Source organism: Chelonoidis abingdonii, chromosome 7 (genome assembly GCF_003597395.2).
Source record: "Chelonoidis abingdonii isolate Lonesome George chromosome 7, CheloAbing_2.0, whole genome shotgun sequence".
In the NCBI taxonomy this organism is placed as follows: Eukaryota; Metazoa; Chordata; order Testudines; family Testudinidae; genus Chelonoidis; species Chelonoidis abingdonii.
The window spans coordinates 95,577,133-95,599,162 of record NC_133775.1 but is presented as its reverse complement, the minus strand read 5'-3'; the positions used below and the strand labels follow the sequence as shown (position 1 = coordinate 95,599,162).

General features: G+C 41.1%; 1 protein-coding gene across 1 annotated transcript in view; it reads left to right on the top strand.

Moving 5' to 3' along the window:
- Positions 1-21,758, top strand: part of NDFIP1 (Nedd4 family interacting protein 1) — a 36,925-nt gene extending 15,167 nt beyond the window's left edge. The window contains exons 2-8 of the mRNA XM_032769138.2: positions 1,929-2,016; positions 5,633-5,763; positions 6,892-6,979; positions 8,550-8,674; positions 10,944-11,010; positions 13,654-13,759; positions 20,763-21,758. Of these exons, the coding sequence (XP_032625029.1) occupies positions 1,929-2,016; positions 5,633-5,763; positions 6,892-6,979; positions 8,550-8,674; positions 10,944-11,010; positions 13,654-13,757 (603 nt within the window). The 3' untranslated portion in view covers positions 13,758-13,759; positions 20,763-21,758. The remainder of the gene's footprint in view (positions 1-1,928; positions 2,017-5,632; positions 5,764-6,891; positions 6,980-8,549; positions 8,675-10,943; positions 11,011-13,653; positions 13,760-20,762) is intronic.
- The last annotated feature ends 272 nt before the right edge of the window (positions 21,759-22,030 follow it).

Genomic DNA, 22,030 nt, shown 5'->3' with positions numbered 1-22,030 from the left:
GAAATTCTTTCAAATGTTTTCTCATTTCGTTTTGACGAACGGAGTTCTGTAAGCACTGAATCCTCACCCCAGATAGCAATGAGATCCACTAGCTCTTCTGTGGTCCATGCTGGAGCTCTTTTTCTATTCTCAGGAGACTGCATTTTTAAATGTGCTGCTGAGCTGTACGTGGTCACCTGTGCTGCTCAGAGCCCCACGCTGGCCAAACAGGAAACTGATTCAAAACTCTGCGGGGCTTTTCCTGTTTACCTGGCCAGTGCATTGGAGTTTTGACTGCTGTCCAGAGCGGTCAGTGGTGCTCTCTGGGATACCTCCTGGAGGCCAGTAACTTCGATTTCCGTCCACACTACACTAATTCCGAATTAGTAACATCGATTTTAGGGTTACTTCTGTGGTTTTAAAGGAGTACTAAAATCGATTTAAATAGCCCTTTAATTCGAATTAAAGGGCGTTGTAGTGTGGACGGGTGCACCATTAATTCGAATTAACGCTGTTAAATTCGAATTTAAGGCGCAGTGTAGACGGGGTCCTAGACACAAATGTTTGCAGTGCACACATGCATTAACTGCACACATACATTACTTGAATATGTGGTCCTTAAAGTTTTTGAGATTGACTTTCAGAAGCAGTATGGATGCAGTTTAAGCCTTAGCTGTTGACTGTATGAACAGCAAAAAATACAGGTTGAACACAAGATATAGACCAAGCTCGTGTAAAACAAAACCTTCAAGGACTTCACATATGTGCAAATAAAACAGAAACCCAGCCCTAAAAGTAATAGATCTGTTACTTCTGCAGGCTGAAGAGGAAGAGAGAGAGAATTTTGTTTTTAAATACTTGGGAGGCAGTCAGATACTATAGTGAAAAGAGGTCATAAGTATCTCTGTAGAGAAAAGGAAGAAAAATGTCTCAGATGGCTTCAAGGATATTAGCATTATTATGTATGAAGGGAAGTCAATGAAGATATTAAGAAAGGAATTGGCATTTGCAGTGTTACTGTCATTTAATTATGATTTTTTAAAAGAAGTATATCTCTCTCCAGATGTAGGAAAGTGGTTCAGTCCCAAGAAATGTTTCTAAATCTGAGAGTCTTTTTGTTATGCAAATGTGTGTGTCTTATTGATTCAGTGATGTGCAATAGAAAGAGTGGAATAGCTAGATACACTCTTCTTTGGACATGCCTAACCCAGTATTGCCAGCTTTTATGATCAAAGAATGTTTGCAAACTCTACGTAATACAAGTCACGTACTGTATATATGGAAAGCTGTATGCCTGTTTATACTGTGTGTGTGTGTTTGTATTACTCCAAAGCAGAGTGTACAGTTACAAATCTCACCACTGGATCCCTCTTATCCACAGCATGACTGACTGATAAACAGTTTATTTTGCATAACTCAGCTGAGCACCAGTTTTCTTAGCAAAGCCACAGATGGTAATGGAGATTTTGACTGAATGTCTCCTACCATTTCCTCTTTTTATGAAAACAAATTCAATTTGGTCTTCTCACAGTTAGCATGACCTGATAGCTTTTAAATTAGTGCTGAGGAAGTGGAAAGGTACAATAATAAATACACATGGATGCTGCATAATAGTCTGGAACCTGAAATGTAGAAATATGACTTATCATACAGACTTATCATAACTGGCACATTGATTAAAATCTACCAATGGGTCTACTTTGGCTACCTCTGAGGTGAAATGTGTCAAGTGCTTAACAGTGCGCTGCATTTCTGTACAACAGTTTAAGACAAGAAGAGATTGCCGTATGCACCTGAAAGTGCAGGGTAATTTAGGTAGGCAGAATGTAACTAACCCAATTGGATTTTGACCAGGACACCATGATTGTGTAATTTTCTGTGTTATGGGTGAGTCTGATTTATTTGTCCTTTTTCTTCGGCCCTATTAAAATGTAAATGATTCTGTTCAGTTGCAGAATGTGGAGGAGCCTGGAGAGACTGAACACACTGTGAACGATGCGCCTCCACCTTACAGCAGCATTTCTGGGGAGAATGCAGGTAAACTGAACAGCAAGGAAATAAATGTTGTTTTTTCTTGGTTTTCTTTCCCATCCCTTTAGTTGTTTCTTTTTCTATAATATGCTCACTGCTGTCTGACATTGCAGCATCTGTTAAGACTGGGAAGGATGGGACCTGATCCAAAGAGATTGTGGTTTGAAAGAAAACATGCCTTGGTGTCAATCAGCTGATGTCATCTCCATAAAATGGTGCTCAAGTTACTTTCTACAGCGCTCTTAGCATACAGAAGAAGGTGAAAATGGTAGTGCAGTGAGGATTTGTGGTCTGTAATGATCTGGTATTTGAGTAATGTCTTGCTTCTTCCAGTGATCTTTAATGGTATCTTTACTGGTGTCTTTTACTTTTTTCAGGGCTTCTTTCTTGGTCATTATGCTGAATTTTTGTCTTGTGAATTATATAAAAATGCTTTTATGATACTGTAGATTAATAATGCTTGAATGCATTACAATGTTTTAAATACCTGTCACATGCAACTATAGGGGAAAAAAGGTGGCTGGAGCTGAAAGCTTGGAAGAGAGCTCAACTCAGATATAACATGACAGTCTTCTTACTCTTTGTTAATCAGAGCAGAAATCCAGTAGAAATAGACCCATTAAGAGGCTACGCTTATATTTTTTTCAGTAACTTATACAGTATGTGTTCTGTGGCATCAGAACACATAGAAGATAAAGCAAACATTAGTTTAAAATGAAGATATCAGGAAAGTTAGAAAAAATGCCTTTGTTCAGACCCATTTGATAAAATGTTGCCCCAAAACATGAACTTTTGCACTTTTTGTTCTAACAAATTCAAGCTTTTGGTGCCTACTCCAGGGAGTAGTTTTCACAGACAGAGATTTGCCTCTGAGGGTATGTCTACACTACCCACCGGATTGGCGGGTAGCGATCAATCCAGTGGGGGTCGATTTATTGCGTTTAGTCTACACACGATAAATCGATGCCCGAACGCTCTCCTGTTGACTCCTGTACTCCACCAACACAAGAGGCGCAGGCAGATTCGATGGGGGAGTGGCAGCAGTTGACTCACCACAGTGAAGATGCTGCGGTGAGTAGGTCTAAGTACATCAACTTCAGCTACATTATTCACATAGCTGAAGTTGCGTAACTTAGATTGATTTCCCCTCCTCCCCTTCCCCCCCCAGTGTAGACCAGGCCTGAGAATGCCCTTCCTCCAGTCCTTCAGTTCACATGTAGGGACTTGGTAAAAGCCAGTTGATGTCTGCTGTAACACCTGAGTATAGGTGTAAAGGCAGTCTCTAAGGTAGCCAAGTCCCAAACCATGAAGACCGAGAGTGGACATAAGTTTTCGAGTACATAAAAGATTGTTATAAGGAGGAAGGAGAAAAATTGTTCTCCTTAACGGCTGAGGATAGGACAAGAAGCCACGGGCTTAAATTGCAGCAAGGGTGGTTTAGGTTGGACATGAGGAAAAATTTCTTAACTGTCAGGGTAGTTAAGCACTGGAATAAATTGCCTAGGGAGGTTGTGAAATCTCCATCATTGGAGGTTTTAAAAAGCAGGTTAAACAAACACCAGTCAGGGATGGTCTAGATAATACTTAGTCCTGCCATGAGTGCAGGGGACTGGTTTAGATGACCTCTCAAGGTCCCTCTCTGTCCTATGATTTACAATTTTCTAGATTGTAATCAGCACCTTGAATTGGCACCTGGAAATAGATGTGTATGCAACACAGATGTAATATGCATTCACCAAAACTACATATTCTGCGCTATGTGAAGGTTTGGATTGGCATTCATTATATCATTTTCATTATAGAGATAATTATGGTCATAGACGTGATAATCTCTTGGTAAAAAGGGGAATGGAGACTGGTTAAGCCTTCTAAGGAGAGTACCCATGAGGAAGTTAACTTTTCTGCATGATCATACCTAAGTTAAAAGCCCAATAATACTTTCCAGAAGAATTATGACATTCATGCTGGTCATAATCTAGATCCTGATTTTCCCCACGGACATTTTCTTAATAAAAAGTCAGAATCACATTTGAGAATCAGGCACATCAGATGCATAAAGGCAGCATAAGGAAACCAAGGTGGGAGGGGGAAAAGGAGAAGTTTAAAGATTGTACTGGAAAGAAATGATAGCCCCATCATTCTGGTAACCTCCCCTCCCTGTCCCAGTTTATACTGCTCAAAGGAATAAATAGACATTCAAAAATAGCTAAGGATAATTAACCAGTAAAGTTATCATTTTAAAATTAATAAAACCTGAAAACTTAGACATAAACCCAAATGGATTCCGTGTACAGCCTTATCACAATCCATTCCAAATGTGGCATTTTTCTTTTTTTTGATAAAAGGTCAATTTTTGACCTAATCCAAAAATTCAGCTATCTTCATTAGAGGTCTGCCTTTCACACAGCCTGTAGGACAGTCTGGGGTAATGGGTGCTCTTCAGTCTGCCTTCTTGGGCAGAAACTCTTTACTTTGAAGAGAGAAACATCCAGGGTCACTGACCTTGCAAACTGGCTACCAGCCAGTCCTCTGCCACAGATCCTCTAACGGTATTTGGGCTCCTAATTTCCCTTGAAATCACTGGCAGTGAAGAGCCTAAATACCTCTGAAGATCTTTGTCTCCCTGGTTAGAAGGTTTTGAATTCTATTCTGTCTTGCTACTGAATGGGGTTTGGGTGAGCATTTGCCTTGTTGGATCACACAATATGGTCTGGGGTGCCCATGTTTTTTGTCAGATGGTTCTCTGCATAACGGAGGAAATAGTTATGTAAAGTGCGCGCGCACACACACACACACACACACACACACACACCCTCTGCCGCCGCGGAAACATATTTTTTTATATCTTCACAGGGAATCTGTAAAACATGCTGCTATCAGGGCTCTCTATGTGTAAAGCTTCCCCTGCGTATTCTAATTCATCAACAGGTCTGAGAGCCTGGCATTCAGAACCAGTACTTTTGACTTTGTCACATTCCCCTTCTCTTTCCCCTGAAAGGAAACTGGGGTCTTTTTCAGACAAACTGGCCACCTTTGGCTAAATACCTTATGGGCATTCTTTTACTCATCAAAACCATTTGAATTGTGAAAATATATCTTTCTCTGTCTCTTACTGAAATCAGGGGAGGCACAGCATGTGTTTCTGTCTCTGTTGCTCTAGATTAGGAGGTGCCTTTGTGCACCCTCTATAAAGTGGTCTTGTTCATACTCTGTATCTGCTGTGAAACTCTTTTATATTTCAGTCCTTAAAAAGTTCAAGAATCTCTGTATGTGGTATCATAGTGTGCATATGTTTCTAACAAGATTTCAACTTTCTTCGCTTTTCCTTATCTAGGTCAAGATGACTGTCATACTAATTTATTTAGGGTGAATTCCCTTCCCCTTTTGAAAGTCTGTTAGTATCCTACTATAGGTCTCAAATTTGCTTTAATATTTTCTTTATTATGGCATAATAGTTCGATACATGTGAGTTTAAATTACAGTCTTTCACCAAAGAATATACGGTAATTTTAAAATCGTGATCTTCTTCGTACTTTGTTTTCTTTGCTGGTTGTAGAGCTGCTTATACCAGGCGTCAGAGGCATATTACATCCAACAATTCATGTAATCTCTCTCTTTGCAGAATATTTTGACTACAAAGATGAATCAGGGTTTCCCAAGCCCCCTTCTTACAATGTGGCCACAACATTGCCTAGTTACGATGAAGCGGAGCGAAGTAAGGCTGAAGCTACCATTCCCTTGGTTCCTGGAAGAGTAAGTTCACTTTGTGTGCTGAATGTCCCTAAAGGTCCATTTCTAGAATTTATATAATTGAATTAACCTAACTACTTTGTTAATGAAAATATTGATTTTTTTTTTCCATTGGGTTTTTTTCTCAGTGTTCTACAATATTTTTTTTGAAAAACTTTGTCTGGTCCACTGGCATGATGTAAGGCATGTCAATAACACTAGTGCATGCAGTACTGATTAATTTGGCAAGCTGATATGGGCTACATGTGTAGCCTCGCTGTTTATCTTACGACTTACTAATTTGTACTTCCAAAGTATCTCTCATCAGAAGATCTCTCAGCACCCAATTTTTGAGTGAGTTCCTGTAGTTCAAATTCATTATTATGAAACGGGAGTTGGCAAAGCTTCAGAGGTCAGGGCTCACTTCATACCTTGGTCTGATAGACCATATCCTACCCAGTGATCAAATAAGAACAAAATTTGAAGAGTAGGTGATCATATTTTGATTTCTTTCCTACCTTGTTAGGTAACTTGGCTTTCCTCATCACCACTTTCTGAACTGGCTTTTCTGATCTGTGAATAATAAAATCCATTGTCTCTGGCAGGAGAGATTATCCTCTTATCTTCCTCCATTGCTGTCTGCCCTCCTCCCTCATACTTCTTGATCACAGCTAGCATTTGGTAGTAGTGCTACCAGCATCTGCTGTCTAATGCTTGTAGGTCTTCTCCCATAAGAGCCTGAGTCCCACTGAGACAACATATGCTGTTGTCCCAGTAAGGGAAAATGTTAGAGAAAGACAGGGAAGTAAATTGTATGGTCGGTATTGGGAGTATCCTTATTTTTTTGGGGTGGGGGGGCTACCTAAAAGAGGGAATCTCACCTGACAAGTCAGTATTTCATGTCTTATGTTATCTTTAGCAGGTACAAAGGGGAGAAATCTTAGATGCAGAAATGTTGTTGTTGTCCTTAAGGAGTTTTTTCTTGAATGAAAAGATATTCTGTACCCTTGCAATGTGAGCTTTGTGATCTTTGCAAGTTGATAGCCCTTTCCCGTAAAATCTTGTGTAAGCTCATAACCTCAGACTTGCTGTCTGACTTTGATTGCATTAAACCTGACCTCCCGCTATTCCCTTTTCTCTCTTCACTTTTAGGAGGATGACTTTGTGGCACGGGATGATTTTGATGATACTGACCAGCTGAGGATAGGAAATGATGGCATCTTCATGCTGACATTCTTTAGTAAGTACCCAATAGAATCTTGAACTTTTCCTCAGTCCAGACCAGAATAAGTTAACCTTTTCATGTACATGACGTGGAGCTGAAAAAACTGGATATGCCAAGATGAAATTCTGGGAAGGGAAGAATTTCCCTTCTTCCTCGAGAAATGATCTACCAGTCAGGCAGGTGTCAAACTCTTCAAGTTAGTCTAGGGCAAACAAACCCCATCCCCTTCTTTTTCTTTTTTTTTTTTTTTTTTCCATTAAAGCGCATCCCCCAATATCTGTTTCTGTTGCTCCCTATAAATCTCATTAATAACATGTTGTGAAGAGCTGTTCCCCTCCAAAAGGCAGTGACAAGAATGTGGAGATGCACCTCTTCATTCACTAAACCAACTCTTGCCTTATATATATCCCTAATGCAAACCAAAATTTCTAGCTGTAGTGTAATAGCAGTAGAGACTCCTGCCACTCCATAATGTACCACTAGAGCGTGCTCAAGTATGGTGAATGCTGTCTCGTCTTTCCTCTTCTTCCTCCCAGCTCCCTCCCTCCAAAAAAACCACAAAAACCTGAACTGATGGTCAGGAGTTCCAAGGCTGTTCATTCACATAATATGCCGTCGACCATGCCATTGAGAGATCCTAAAACATCTCTGCTCTTTATGAAAACTAGTGATTTATTTGGTGCAGTCAAACTTCTGGGACTATATATATATAATTTTATTTTTTTAGGGCAAACCCATGCTCTGTTTGAACTCTTAAAAATTGAGTTCAGTTGGTAATGGATTAACATTAAAAATGAAGTAGCTCTCAGTATTTTAGGCAAGGGCTAGTAGTTGTCTCGGCATTTGTATGTGAAGAGCATGAAAGCACTGAAAATATAGTGCAGCTAAATTGTCATGAGGCATTCTTAGTCTGAGTTAAAAGGGGAGAGGTAGAGTTTCGCATCTCAGAATGCACAGAGGGTCAGATCTAAGTTTGTCTGCTGTTTGTAAAGATTTGTGGGCAAACCCTGACTGAAGCCAACGCTCATTTCACTTTCAACATCTTATATGAAGTTTAAGTTGCCTCTGAACAAGAGTGGGCAGGTCAAAAATCAGTATGTGGAAGTGGGGCTGTTCCAATGACCCGCATACATATGACTGCTGTGAAACACAAACAATGAAACATCTGTTAGTCTGCTGGCTCCTCGAGGAACCATGTACTGCGGAAGATCTCAGCAGGGCTACACATGTGCCCAACACTGGAATAACCTGTGATGTGTGGTGGAAGGACACGAGAAGAAGACAGCCTAAAAATAAGAAGAGGCTCTTAATAGATGCATAGATTCCAAGGCCAGAGAGGACCACTGTGAGCAGTTAGTCTGAGCTCCTCTATAGCACATGCCATACAATTTCCTCAAAATAATTCCTAGAACAGATCTTTTAGAAAAACATCCAGTATTGATTTTAAAATTGAGAGTCCGATTGTAAATTGTTCCAATAGTTAATTAATTTCAGTGTTAAATTTTTACACCTTATTTCTAGTCTGAATTTGTCTAGCTTCAGCTTCCAGCCATTTTAGCCTATTGCTTTCCCTTTGCTTTCTCAGTGGCTTTCCTCTTCAACTGGATTGGATTTTTCTTGTCGTTCTGTCTGACCACTTCAGCTGCAGGACGATATGGGGCCATTTCGGGGTTTGGTCTGTCTCTCATTAAGTGGATCCTGATTGTCAGGGTAAGTTAGTGCGCAAAAAAAAAAAAAAAAAAAAAAGGCAGCCCAGACAAACATAAGACCTTTGTGTATTTGCTACTTTACTTAATAATGGCTCATCTCAGTTCACAATTAGATAGCATTTTTGCCTGGCAAAACTTGCACCTGCAAAAGCCTGAGTTATTGGGCATTGTACTGTGCACTAAGCAGGGTATTTTGGAAAGAGAAGAATCCTGTCCTTTCCCAGCCCACGAGCAGGGGTACAGTGCATCTGTGGCTCGTGCCCCAACCCGCGTGAGTAGCTGCTGCCACTCCACATCCATTGTTGGCACCACTCAGTCTGATATTTCAGCTTCCACAAAGACTTCTGCTCTCTGACTTATTCAGGGCGGTGTGGAGCGGACCTCCACAGCATACAGGGGATATAAGGCCTCTCTGCATGGCTGCTCCCCTCAGGCAACTCTCAGTAGGGCTAATGTGAGGCATAGAGGGCTTTGTGCTGACTCTTCATGCCAAGAGTGAAATTTGCCCTAAATCCTTCAGCAGTTCCTTTTTGAAGATTTGTGATGGTCAAGGAAACAAACAGGCTAAAGTCCCTTGTGGACTGTTTCGATTCAGGTGTGATTTTTAAATAACCCTTTCTGCTTGCTTTATTCCCATCTGAAACAGTAAACTTGCCTGCTGTGGCACATCTACCAGTGTGCTTTGGGAACTGGGGTTGTGACAGACTGTCTAGAGGTTGAAGAGAGCTGGTAACGTGACACTGCTCTGGGATGGTCCTTGTTATTGTAATAAATTAGAATATTGTGCCAGAGGAGTGCTGCCTTTTTATGAGTATCTCTTTCTTATTAAATAAAGTAGCTTGTGTAATATGTAGCTGTATATTAAACAATATTTGTTTAAAAGAGATACCCCCTACCCCAAGTGTTTTATTCTTGAAGTAAAAAAAATATCCTTTTTGTGAAAATAAAGCAGGTCAAGAAAGCAAAGGCTTTTAATGGGGAAAGAAATGAAAAATTATAAAGCTATATCTTTGTGAAAATGTCAAACCAATTTCTGTCCAAGCAAACATGTCGTGTGTGCAGCTTGTGACTAGAAAAAATTGCAGACAGGTGTCCAAGGGAAACCAATAAATAAATGGCTCTGGAGACCAAAAGCAAAGAGATTCAGAGTTAAAGTCATCACTTTATCCTTAATCCTTTTGTGCCAGGAATCAGATCCTGCAAATATGACATCTAGTGAGATAACTGTCTCCATTGTATAGTGCTTAGGTACTACAGGTGTCTCATACAGAAGACCCAAGTGCCATTTCCTGAGATAATAAGAAAATGAAGTGAGAGAGACTGGCAGCCTTAACTGCGAATTTGATTTCAACCTTAGTATCTAGTTTTTCTAATTTATCCTTCTTCTGATTTAAACTTTAAAAAAATGAAAAATCAAGTTAATAATCTACCACTGACAACATAATGAAATTGGATTCTATAATTATATCAGCACCAAGGGCACTTTTCATTTAACAGGAAGCAGCTTTCCTAGTAACAGATTTTCAAGTCTGAGGATTCCTCATACCCACAAGAACTTAACTTCAGCATCACTGCTGTTTTATTACATCATCCAGCCTTGAAGTGTAGCTAGCAGGGGTTACTACTACAAGCCTGGCCTTTTGCTTCCAAAATTGGCAGAGGCTGTTATGCAGCAGATGGGTGAGGGAGAATGGAAAGAACTGTCATTCAGCGTGTCTTCCTGCTAGCTGATCTCAGGAGAGGTATTAGTGAGTGTTGAACTGCCTTATATACATCTTCGTCACAGTGGAGCAGTTTTTAGTAATTGGGATTTGTAACTTGTGCTTCTCTGACAGTAAGGGTATGTCTATGCTTATGGCGGTGTATCAAGTACATATACCGCATGCCTCCCTAGCACAGGTATAAATTTAGCAGTGTAGATGGTGAGGCACTGCTTAGGCAAGAAGAGTAAAGATGCACCAGAACCTTAAGGTATATACCCCATATGGCCCTTTACACTTCCAAGTAATGCCTCCCTGTCTACACTGCTATTTTAAGCAGTGCAGTATCCCACTGCCAGAGCCTTTCATTGTCCCGTGTGGCTACACACTACAGCGTGGATGCAGCCTGCTTTTCACTGTGGTTTGTGGATACACATATTCTACATGCTGCCTCCAGTAGAAGGCCATAGACAAGGCCATAGAGGCCACAGTCTGGCTACCACTGAGATCAGTGGGAGCAGGATTGGGCCCAGAAAATATCAAGTGTTATAATTTCTGTTTCTTTTTTAGTTCTCAACCTATTTCCCTGGTTACTTTGATGGTCAGTACTGGCTCTGGTGGGTTTTCCTTGTATTAGGTAAGTCCTTACAACATTTGAAGTTATGCAAAAAGTGACTTTTAGAGACAAGTGTTGTATTCGTTACCAGATGTTTAAAGGTATATGGCCAAAATGTTATATTTTTAAAGTGATTTTATTCTGGTAGTGAATGTCTTCTAGATTTGTGTGTGTATATTTAAATTCCTCTACTGTCATCAAAAAATTAAGGAGCAAAAGCATACACATCCTCTCACCAAAAAAGAGTAAGAAAATCAGAGAGCAGCACTTCCTCACACTAACAGTAGCTGCTAGGAGTTGAATCACTGGACAATGGCACTCAAGTGTTTAAAATGCAAGTAGACTGTGATTTGTTCTAAATCCTATACTGAGTCTCAGACACTCTTAGGACCATCATGAGGACTGTGGGCCCTTTGGGAAATTAATTACCCAGAAAATAAGTAGATCAACTTTGCTGCGCCAAAACACCAGTTACATGGGTACCAAGTAATACTTAACTTTGTAATATTAATCTGTAATGCGTGTCAGTGTTTCAAATATGCCTCCTGGAGCTGTAACCAGCTGATACTCAGCAAGTCTGTTCTTTGACTCTGTGGCTAATATTTAGCTGTAAATCTACCTATGTGGAAGAATAAAAGTGATAGTACAGTGAAACTGGTACAAAAGACCACCTTTCTAAGGCAACTTGTTGCCTGAAAAGACTACCTCAAAGTCTCCCCAGACATGTTCAGTACAATTCTGCTGCATCTTTTTGCAGTTGATTTTTGTTGGTTCCTAGAGTGTTGCCTATGACACATTTTTACCTAATTGAAGAATCTTAGTAGGTTCTGAGTTCCTTGTACTAAGTAAAGGAATTCTGCCATCAAGTGGCGACTTAATTTGTAGCACACAAAGGAGGTAAATTAATATTATTTAGTGCTTAGATAGCATTTTCCATCTGATGCTCTCAAAAACTGGAAGAAGTATTGATGAACTAAGCCTCCTGCAGTGAAAGGAGAAAAAATAATTGTAATAACATGAGAAGTGTGCAGTGTGGAACCAGAAACCTTATTGTTTTTGTCATGTTGGGAAAATGAGTAATATTTTAAATATATATATTTTCCCTTTAATCTTCTACTGAAATCTTCCTCAAAAGTAATTCAGTTCAGAAACTTACTGGGTCTGTTCTTTCAATGGTGCATAAGGTAAATAAGATAAATCTCTTGTATCACAGTTTTCAACTTTCCATGTCAACGACTTTGTTCTGGAGCTTGATCCTGCAAACTCTGTACTCAAGTGAGAGAACCCATTAAAAGTGGTGTATTTGGGGACTGGGACTTCTAATTTGTAATATTTTTTAATAAAATGCCTTTATTTTCTATAAGGTTAAATATAAAAAAAAGTATCACAACTAAATATATATTAGTAATAATCTCTTTTCTATAACACTCTTAATCTAGAGATCTTAAATCATACGTATAAGAGATATGTAATATACATATAAACACACAAAATAAGTAGCAACATGACAGAATTAGGTTTCTGGTTCCACAATGCACACTTCTGATATTACTACCATTATTTTTTTCTCCTTTCACTGCAGGAGGCTTAGTTCATCAATACTTACACAGTTTTTGAGAGCATCAGACGGAAAGTGCTACCTGAGTACTAAAAAAATGTTTTTACCTCCTTTATGTGCAACAAATTAAGTCGCCACTAGATGGCGGAATTCCTTTACTTAGTACAGGGGTTCTCAAACTTCATTGCACTGTGACCCCTTCTGACAACAAAAATTACTTCATGACCCCAGGAGTAGGGGCTGAAGACTGAGCCCACCCAAGCCCCGCTGCCTAGGAGGGCGGGGACACACACACAAGGCATAGCCTGAGCCCCACTGCTCTGGACCAGTGGTCAAAGCTGAAGCTCGAGGGCTTCAGCCCTTGGTCAGGGGGCCTGCAACCTGAGCTGTGTTGTCCAGGGCTGAAGCCCTCGGCCCTGGGGAGTGGGGTACGGGCTTCAGCTCCGAGCCCCAGCAAGTCTAAGCCAGCCCTGGCGACCCCATTTAAAGGGGGTCGTGACCCACTTAGGAGTCCCGACGCACAGTTTGAGAATTGCTAACCTAGCACAAGCAACTCAGAACATGCCAGGATTCTTAAATTAGGTAAAATGTGTTGTAGGAAGCACTCCAGGAACCAGAAAAAATCAACTGTAAAAAGATTGCAGCAGAATTGTACTGAATATGTCAGAAAAAAAAGTACCGGATCTTTAGTGACATAATCATAAATTTCCAAGAAACATGAGTAAATTTCATAAAACTATTCCTCATTTATTTGAGTTACTACCTTTTCTAGACTGACTTGATCACTAAAGCATTCATTTTGATCAGCAATTTAGATTTCTTTAGCTGACTTCTAGGTTTGTAAGACTAACTTCTTGGTAATTAGGTTTACCCTTAAAATAAACTTTCTTGTTGTTCATTAGTATGGAAATCCAGAGCTTTAATATCGTAGTCCAGAAACAAATCTATATTCAGTTAAATGCCACAAGTGCTAAAAATCAGAGGCCTTCTCTGTAAGACGTTCTGAGATTTACTGTCCTTTCCTAAGTAGAGAAGAAAACATTGGAAATTATATAGATTTTGTTTCTTAAGTGAACAAATGTTTTTTCCCCTCCTCCCCCCCATAGGCTTTCTGCTGTTTCTCAGAGGATTTATCAATTATGCAAAGGTTCGGAAGATGCCAGATACATTTTCCACTCTCCCCAGGACCAGAGTTCTCTTTATTTACTAAAGGTAAATCTTATACACTTTTGACGGTTTTTTTGCTGGATTTTGTTTTTGTTTTTTTAGTTTACTGGGCAATTTCTTTAGGCTGGGTCTGCTCTGCTATAATTTCACAGGCCCAAGCCAGTGGCTGATATTTTATTTCCTGGGCTGCCAGCTACTGTACATACTTCTTAGTCCAGCTTCCCTATGACGGCACAGTAGGAGTTTAATTTGAAGTATCAGGTATCTGTTCCAGAATTTGATGAAGGGAATTTTAGATGCTTTAGATTCCAAGATTGCTTGGTACACTTGTGCATTCTGGAGGATGTGATTCTTAAGAACTAATAATGTGCTTGAAACATGTGGCATACCTTCAACATGAGTTAAGGTCACAGACCAAGCCTGAGCAGAGGCATATAGCAATGTCTTTGGCTTATGTCCCAGAACCAGCACTTCATCTGGGTTTTCTGTATTACTCATTCTCTGCCAAGTTCTGGGAGAAACTCTGAAAGCCACTCCAACATGCCTTTAACTAATTGTAGTACCTGAATAATGTTATGGATTTTTTTTTTTTAAATCTAAAATCCACCCACTTTTGTACTGCACATTAACATATTTTGTTCTTGTCCTTTGCTGAAATCTCGGGTGGGACCTGGATGGAGGCTTAAGTAGTTCAACTTGCTTAGCACGTTTCCTTCATACAATAGATAATGGCTAGCATTAACTTTCTTTCTCTTGAGGCAGAAAAAAATCCTTGTAAGTAAGAAGTTGCTTCCCAGATAATGAGTGCTCCATGAAGCTAGTTTTCCCCAGGACAGAGCTGAAGCAGTTGTAGCCAGGGCAGTAGTAGAAAAACAAAACTTTAAATCAGGTGTCATTAAATTGTTTGGCCCTCAAAGCCAAGGCTTTGTTTTCCTGCTCCATTGTCTCTTCACTGGGCCAGGAACCACACACGCTGCAAATGGTTCTGCTTTATTAAACTGAACCTGAAAACTCTGTAAAAAGAAATTGCTATGGGTTGGTTGGGTTTTCCGCTGCTTAGGGTTTGTGGTAACCTCTGAAACCCTCTTAAATTCTCATTGTTACTGGTTGTACAGCCATGTACTTAATACTTGAATACTAAAGCTAATTCTGGTCCCAGCAGCTGGTATTCTGGTCGTCTTACATAAGAACAGCGGTACCATGTCAGACCAAAAGTCCATCTAGCCCAGTATCCTGTCTGCCAACAGTGGCCAATGCCAGGTGCCCAGAGGGAGTGAACCTAACAGGCAATGATCAAGTGATCTCTCTCCTGCCATCCATCTCCATCTCCATCCTCTGACAAACAGAGGCTAGGGACACCATTCCTTACCTGTCCTGGCTAATAGTCATTTATGGACTTAACCACCATGAATTTATCCATTTCTCTTTTAAATGCTGTTATCGTCCTAGCCTTCACAACCTCCTCAGGTAAGGAGATCCACAAGTTGACTGTGCGCTGTGTGAAGAAGAACTTCCTTTTATTTGTTTTAAACCTGCTATCTATTAATTTCATTTGGTGACCACTAGTTCTTGTATTATGGGAACAAGTAAATAACTTTTCCTTATCCACTTTCTCCATATCACTCATGATTTTATATACCTCTATCATATCCTCCCTTAGTCTCCTCTTTTCCAAGCTGAACAGTCCTTGCCTCTTTAATCTTTCCTCATATAGGACCCTCTTCAAACTTCTTCAGGTGACTCGACTCTTCATTTCTTATAGGAGTTGCTTGGTTCCTGGTAGCATAGACCTTGAAGCCTATGTTTTGAAATGCAAGTAGTCATTTTTGTGCTATCATTTTTGGGTGCCCAACCTGAGACACATTAAAGGGGCTTGTCTTTCAAAGTCTGGGTCCTCGACACTTTCTGAATCAGGGCTCTTTAAGATATCTCAAGTTGGGCATCCAGAAACACTAGGCACTATGAAAATTTAGGCCTTGATGTTTCTGTATGCCCTAAACTTCACTCTGTTGGACTCTTCGGATAAACCTATAATGTGAAATATTGAAGAGAAGCACCTCAAAACATTTGTGGTATCACTATAGCATCCTTCCTCAAATCAGATTCCTCTTTTACTTTTTCTGGTGCCAGTGAAGGGAAGCTGCTATTTCACTACCTACCTTCTCACAATTTAAAAAACTTGATTATATATCTAAAAATTATTTATTATGAAAGTTAGAGGATATTAGAGGTTAACATTAAATTCATACATTTGGTTCTAGTATCTAAAACAAGTACTACATGGTGATGTTCTCATTCTCCTGATTCTTTAACACAAACGTTTTGAGAAGGGTAGTCTAACTTCATTCCATATTTGTGTCTAGAAAAAGGCATCTATTGTAAGAACATCTATATTGCCGTATATTAATTGTAGCTAGTCACCAAAAGTGTGGTTTGTTTCACTGAGGCCCCATCTACACGACGCGTGAAATTCGATTTTAGATACGCAATTTCAGCTACGGGAATAGCGTAGCTGAAATCGAATATCTAAAATCGAGTTACTCACCCGTCTTCACCGCGCCGAATCGATGTGCGCGGCTCGCAAAGTCGAATCCGGAACTCGGTTTGTTTTGGTGGAGTTCCGGAATCGATGTAAGCGCGCTCTGGGTTCGATATATCCCCGTCTAGACGAGACGCGATATATCGAACCCAGAGCTTTCGATTTTAACGCGCCGAAATGGCGCGTCGTATAGACGTGGCCTGAGAAAGGAATTGAGATACATGTATACTAAAAGGAGATTCTTTGGGATAGATGTTATGGATGCTGAGAACAGGACCATAATTAATAGTGAAGATTAGGTATGTAAGTTAAAATTTTTAATTGGCAGAACCAGATCTGAGTATTGCCTGCTCTTTACAAGGAGGGTGGGAATTTGATTCATGTGAAAGTGTTGTGTGTTGGAACTGTTCCTATGTACAGTAGCTTGTCTTCACTGATTGGGTTTGGCTTATTTGTCTTCATAGCATAGAGAACGTAATTTAAAAAAAATTATATGAAGGGGCCTAGAATCCTTATCAGAATGGTTATGACCTTTTACTCCTCTTTAACTGAGACATCTCATGTATGGCAAAGCTTGTGCTTGCTGTGGAGAAGAGTCAAATTTATAAAGTTACCCATAAATATTATCTGATTATAGTAGCTGTGCCAGAGCGGACGACCGTTGTGTAATCAACACAGACTGTTCAGTTCTGACAAGCATGTATATGCTATATGTACTGAAATGTGAGTTCTCTTTGACAGTCCTTTCAGATTCTTTGTCTTGTTCAAATTGAATATAATTGTATGTGAGGTGCACATTTGACTACAGAGAAGACAAAAAGTTTTATTAAAGGATTTTGTGACCTTAAAATGTTGGATTTTCAGGCCTGTGTTAAATCAGATCTGTTTAATTTATTTAGATTTAAAACAAACTATACCAGGAGTTGGCAACCTATGGCATGCGTGCCAAAGACGGCACGCGAGCCAATTTTTAATGGCACGCTGGAGCCTGCCGGGACTCCAGCATGCCACTAAAAATCCTGCCCAGCCCGGCGCGCTCTCCTCTGCCCTCTGCTCCCCCAGCAGGGGCAGGGAGCAGAAGCATAGCCGTACGCACGGGGTGGGCAAATGGCCCCACTCTCTGGGCATGGCAAGCCGCGGGGTCTGCGCTCCCGGGCCAGAATGCGGGGCTGAGCGCAGCAAGCTGCCGGCCCCTCCCCCACCTTATCCCCTCCACTGGGGAGCGCTCTGGGGGTTGGGGCTGCGCGCTCCCGCGGGGAGGCAGACATGCTCCCTGCTCAACCGGCGGGGCAGGGCTGTGTGCTCCCGCGGAGCAGCGTATCTAGCTCTGTATGGAGCCTCATGGTAAGGGGCCCAAGGGTGGGGGCAGTTATGGGACAGGGAGCAGGGTGGGTTGGATGCGGAGGTGGGATCCTGGTGGGTGGTTGGGGGGGGGGGGTGTGGATGGGGCATGGGAGTCCCGGGTTGTGAGGGGCAGGGCGGTGAATAAGTCAAGGGCAGTCAGGGGACTGGGAGCAAGGAGGGTCCTCGGGGGGAAGTTAGGGTGGGGCGGTCTCTGGAGGGGGGTCAGGGAAAAAATACAAGGGATTCAGCGGGGTTGGATGAGTTGGGGAGTTCTGCGAGTCCTGTCAGGGGGCAGGGGTGTGGAGAAAGGGGTTGGGGCAGGCGGGGGGGGGGGGTTGGATGGGTCCAGGAAGTTCTGGGGGTCTGTCCAGGAGGCAGGGGTGTGGAAAGGGGTTTGGGCAGGCGGGGGGGGGGGGGTTTGGATGGGTTGGGAAGTTGGGGTCCTGTCAGGAGACAGGGAGTGATTGGATAGGCATGGGAGTCTGGGGTCTGGCTGGGGATGGGGGTTGATGAGGGTTGGGGAGGTAGGAGATAGAGTCCAGTATGGGACAAGGAAAGGGAGTCCCTTAGATAGGGGGTGGGGTCCTAGGGGGGCAGTTGGGGGCAGGGGTCCCAGGAGGGGATAGTCAGGGGACAAGGAGCAGCGGGGTTGAGAGTTTTTAGGGGGGCAGTCACCCAGCACTCTGCCCTGAGCCCTGATCCCCGACCCCCCCACACATACACACAGCACGCCCTCTGCCTTGAGCCCCGGACCCTCCCAGGCCCCTGTCCTGAGCTCTGTACCTCCCTCATACATACCCAGCCCTCTACTTGACTCCTTCATCCCACCCGCAACCCTGGCCCTGACTCTGACTCTGGCACTCCCACCTGTACCCAGCGCCCCCTCTGCCCTGACACCTACACCCCCTCACATACCCACGCCCCAGCCCCGACTCCAGCCCTTTGGGTCCTGGCCGCCAGCCCTGCACAGCCCACTGCTGGTCTGGGGTTCTGGCTGACAGACCCTTGCCAGCCGGGGTCCCTGCTGCAGGCACCGCTCAGCCTGCTGCCGGCCTAGGTGAACAGAACCACAGACCAGCAGTGGGCTGAGCGGGCTGGCAGCATAAGATCAACATTTTAATTTCATTTTAAATGAGGCTTCTTGAACATGTTGAAAACCCTGTTTATTTTACAATACAACACTAGTTTAATTATATAATATATAGACTTACAGAGAGAGACCTTCTAAAAAACGTTAAAATGTATTACTGGCACGTGAAACCTTAAATTAGAGTGAATAAATGAAGGCTCGGCACACCACTTCTGAAAGGTTGCCGACCCCTGAACTATACAAAGAGCTGTAGGTGCCCTGAAAGTCTTCTAACAGCATAATAATGATCACCCAGCAACAACAACAGAAATCCTATCTGGATATACACAAAGCAACAAAAAAGTTCTTTCTCCCCTTTTCATTCTCCCCATAGCCTCAGGAATATACCCCCATCCTTCTCTACAAATGCTGTTTTAAAGATGAAATAGAGGCCAATTTGTCTATAGCAATACCACCAAAGATCGACTTGTGTAAGCCAACTATTTGGACTCCCTTGCATATGTCTGCAAAACATTATAGCACATATTTGATCAGTTCCCATGCAGCTGCTGTAGCTGCACATATCTCACTGTGGTTATTACATCTGCTGTGCATCTATAGTCTGTGTAGGTGCTTTGTAGGAACAAAACACCAGGTCTTCCTGTTGCCCTTGTGTCGCTTTCTTCTCCTGAGGGAGCTGAAGTAGACATCATTAAAATAAGACCTTTCACTTGTTTTCTTTTAAAAATGAATACGTGAATAAATAGCTGGGAAAAATGCTGACCACTGAAAAATGAAAATATTACTTTTGATTAGCATTTGCGTGCTAGTAGATTCCACCCACATCATAACACCATGGATGAGAGCCAGACATGCTGAGCTTAATAAAGAGGGGATATTATAAAAACACGGTTTGTGGTAATATTGAAGGTGGACGGAATCACTACCTATGTATTGGGAACCTTGTGAAGAAGTTAGGGTTGCATTTTCTCTGTTTACTTTTTCCTTAAAAAACAGTTCCTTTTAGAATTAGACAATTTAAATTTGGTGATAGAATCCAGCATGTCAAAACCTTCTCCAAATACACCTGTACTGATTGACCTTGCGAGGACAAGGAATGAGGAGAGGGTAAAAGATTCCAAAGCATGGCTCAGGCTTCCGGAAGAGGCCCAAGGATCATTGCTTGTGAGTGACTTGTGAACTTCGAATGGGGATTTTCTGAGGATACTGCTTTTAGTTAACTTGAATTACAAGCCAGTGTGTATCACTTTTTTAAAAAAACAAATAAATGAACAGAGCTGTTCTTGGATAAAATCCCATCTGCCATGAGTGAGTGACAGAAGTGCACAGAACACTCTGGAACCTGTCACTGTTAGGACGGTGATTGTTGGTTTTAGTTTTCTGAGGGACTGGGGAGGGTGCTTTGTGCAAGCCAAAAGTAGTTAACAGTAAAATGAACCTGGCTGAAAGCTTGGCATATGCTATTTAAATACTGTGTTCTAATGGGCCATGTTATCTATCATTGCTGGAAATCTTCTTGGTATATGACTGCATGCAGTTGGCAGGGCAAATCAGTATCCAAGTAGAAGATATAAACTACACTGTAGGTGTACTAGTTTCATACTTTATCCTTGCTGCAAAAAGATCCCAGTCAGAGTAATCAGGACAGAGAGTTTAGGAGGTTTGGCCTCTCCAATATCCCATATGTTTGCTAGCATGTAGCCATATTAGGGGCGCAAACAAATCAAATCAAACATGGGTTCAGAGTTTGCTCTGCCATTATTCAAATACAGGTTAACTCCAATGCCTTGGGTGACGTTATTACGGATTTACACCAGCATAACCAAGAGCAGAATCTGGCCCGTTGTCTTCCTTTTTCTGTTGCTTTATGTTCTAAAGGAGTTTGAACTCTGAAATTGTCAAATAGGCAGAAAACTACTGTGTAATTAATTGTGCCATCGCTATAATCTTGTAACGGTGCTCAGATGCATGTCATATGTCTTCCGACATCCTGCACTCTTTGTGAACTACATCCTTCTCTTAACCAAAATAACAATCTAACTATAGTTTCAATATTCAATATCCTTCTCTGACAGATGTTTTCTGGCAAATGTCTTCCTGCGTTAATGAATTCTCCCTCAAGAAGTAACAGGACACCTGCAGGAAGTGAATCAAGACTCTGAACACAGAAGAAAAAATAATCACCTGCTTTAAAATAAATAAATAAATAAATAAAAGTACTGTTGATAAAGAGAAGCATTTCTTTCTATTTGTTTTTAGGTGTAAAATTTTAATAGTTAATGCAGAATTCTGTAATCATTGAATCATTAGTGGGCTAATGTTTGAAAAAGCTACTGCAGTCAAGTCTGTGATGTACTAATAATGCCTTATATAGTATTTGTAGTATAGCATGAGCTATGCCCCTGTAGCCAGTAGGGGGCAGTCTTGTTTTATTTCATTCTCCATCTTAAAAATGATTCTGGAATCCAATATTTTAGTGTAAAATATGTATAATGCTGGCTATTTTGAAGGGGTGTTCTCAAAAGTTTAGAAGACTGTTTTGTTATGACTACATTTTTGCACATATCTATCTGCTGTTAAATCTAAAACTGTGCTCTCTCTGTACCTGGAAGTAAAATCATTGTGCACAATAGATTCTTTAAGGCATAATTGGAGCGAAAGTATTATTTTGAAGGAAGCACCAGTATTGTTTTTTTTATAGTCTCTTCTAAATCTTGCAGTATATTTCTTTCATACTGCATACTTTTTGGACTATATAGGAATTTCCGCAATATATACTGGTAGCATAAAGCTCAAAGATCATAACACAACTTTGTATAAAAAAATTTGACCTTGCAAAAGAGAGGTCATTTTTTTTTTTTTTTGGTTGGCTTTGGGACTTTTGAGATGATCCCTAACATACCTGTAATTCTTGCTTTTATAATTTCTGTTAGCAAAAACTATGATGCATTATAAGTGTAGATTTAATGTGCACTTTCGTGCTTTCTGCCAAGTGGTAATTCACTTTGGAGTTTTACTGTGTTAAAACTGTAAATATAGCAGAACATTAATAAATGTCACTTATGTAGCAATTTTTGCTGTAGATAAGTGTTTAATTTAGAAAATGAACTTTATTGGAATCTGGATATCAGCTGCCAATACCATCTATTTAATGTCTTGCAAACCAGTGTGGTACAAATGGAACTTTATTTTCTGCTAGAAGAAAGTTTTCTACATATCTGTTTCCTGAAATTCAAGGTCTTTCTCCTTTTAGATAAACAGTTTATCAAGTCCTTCAGGCAATGTCCAAATACTGGCTATCCTTCTGGCAGTTTCGAAACGAGTGGTTATATGAACAATTTTA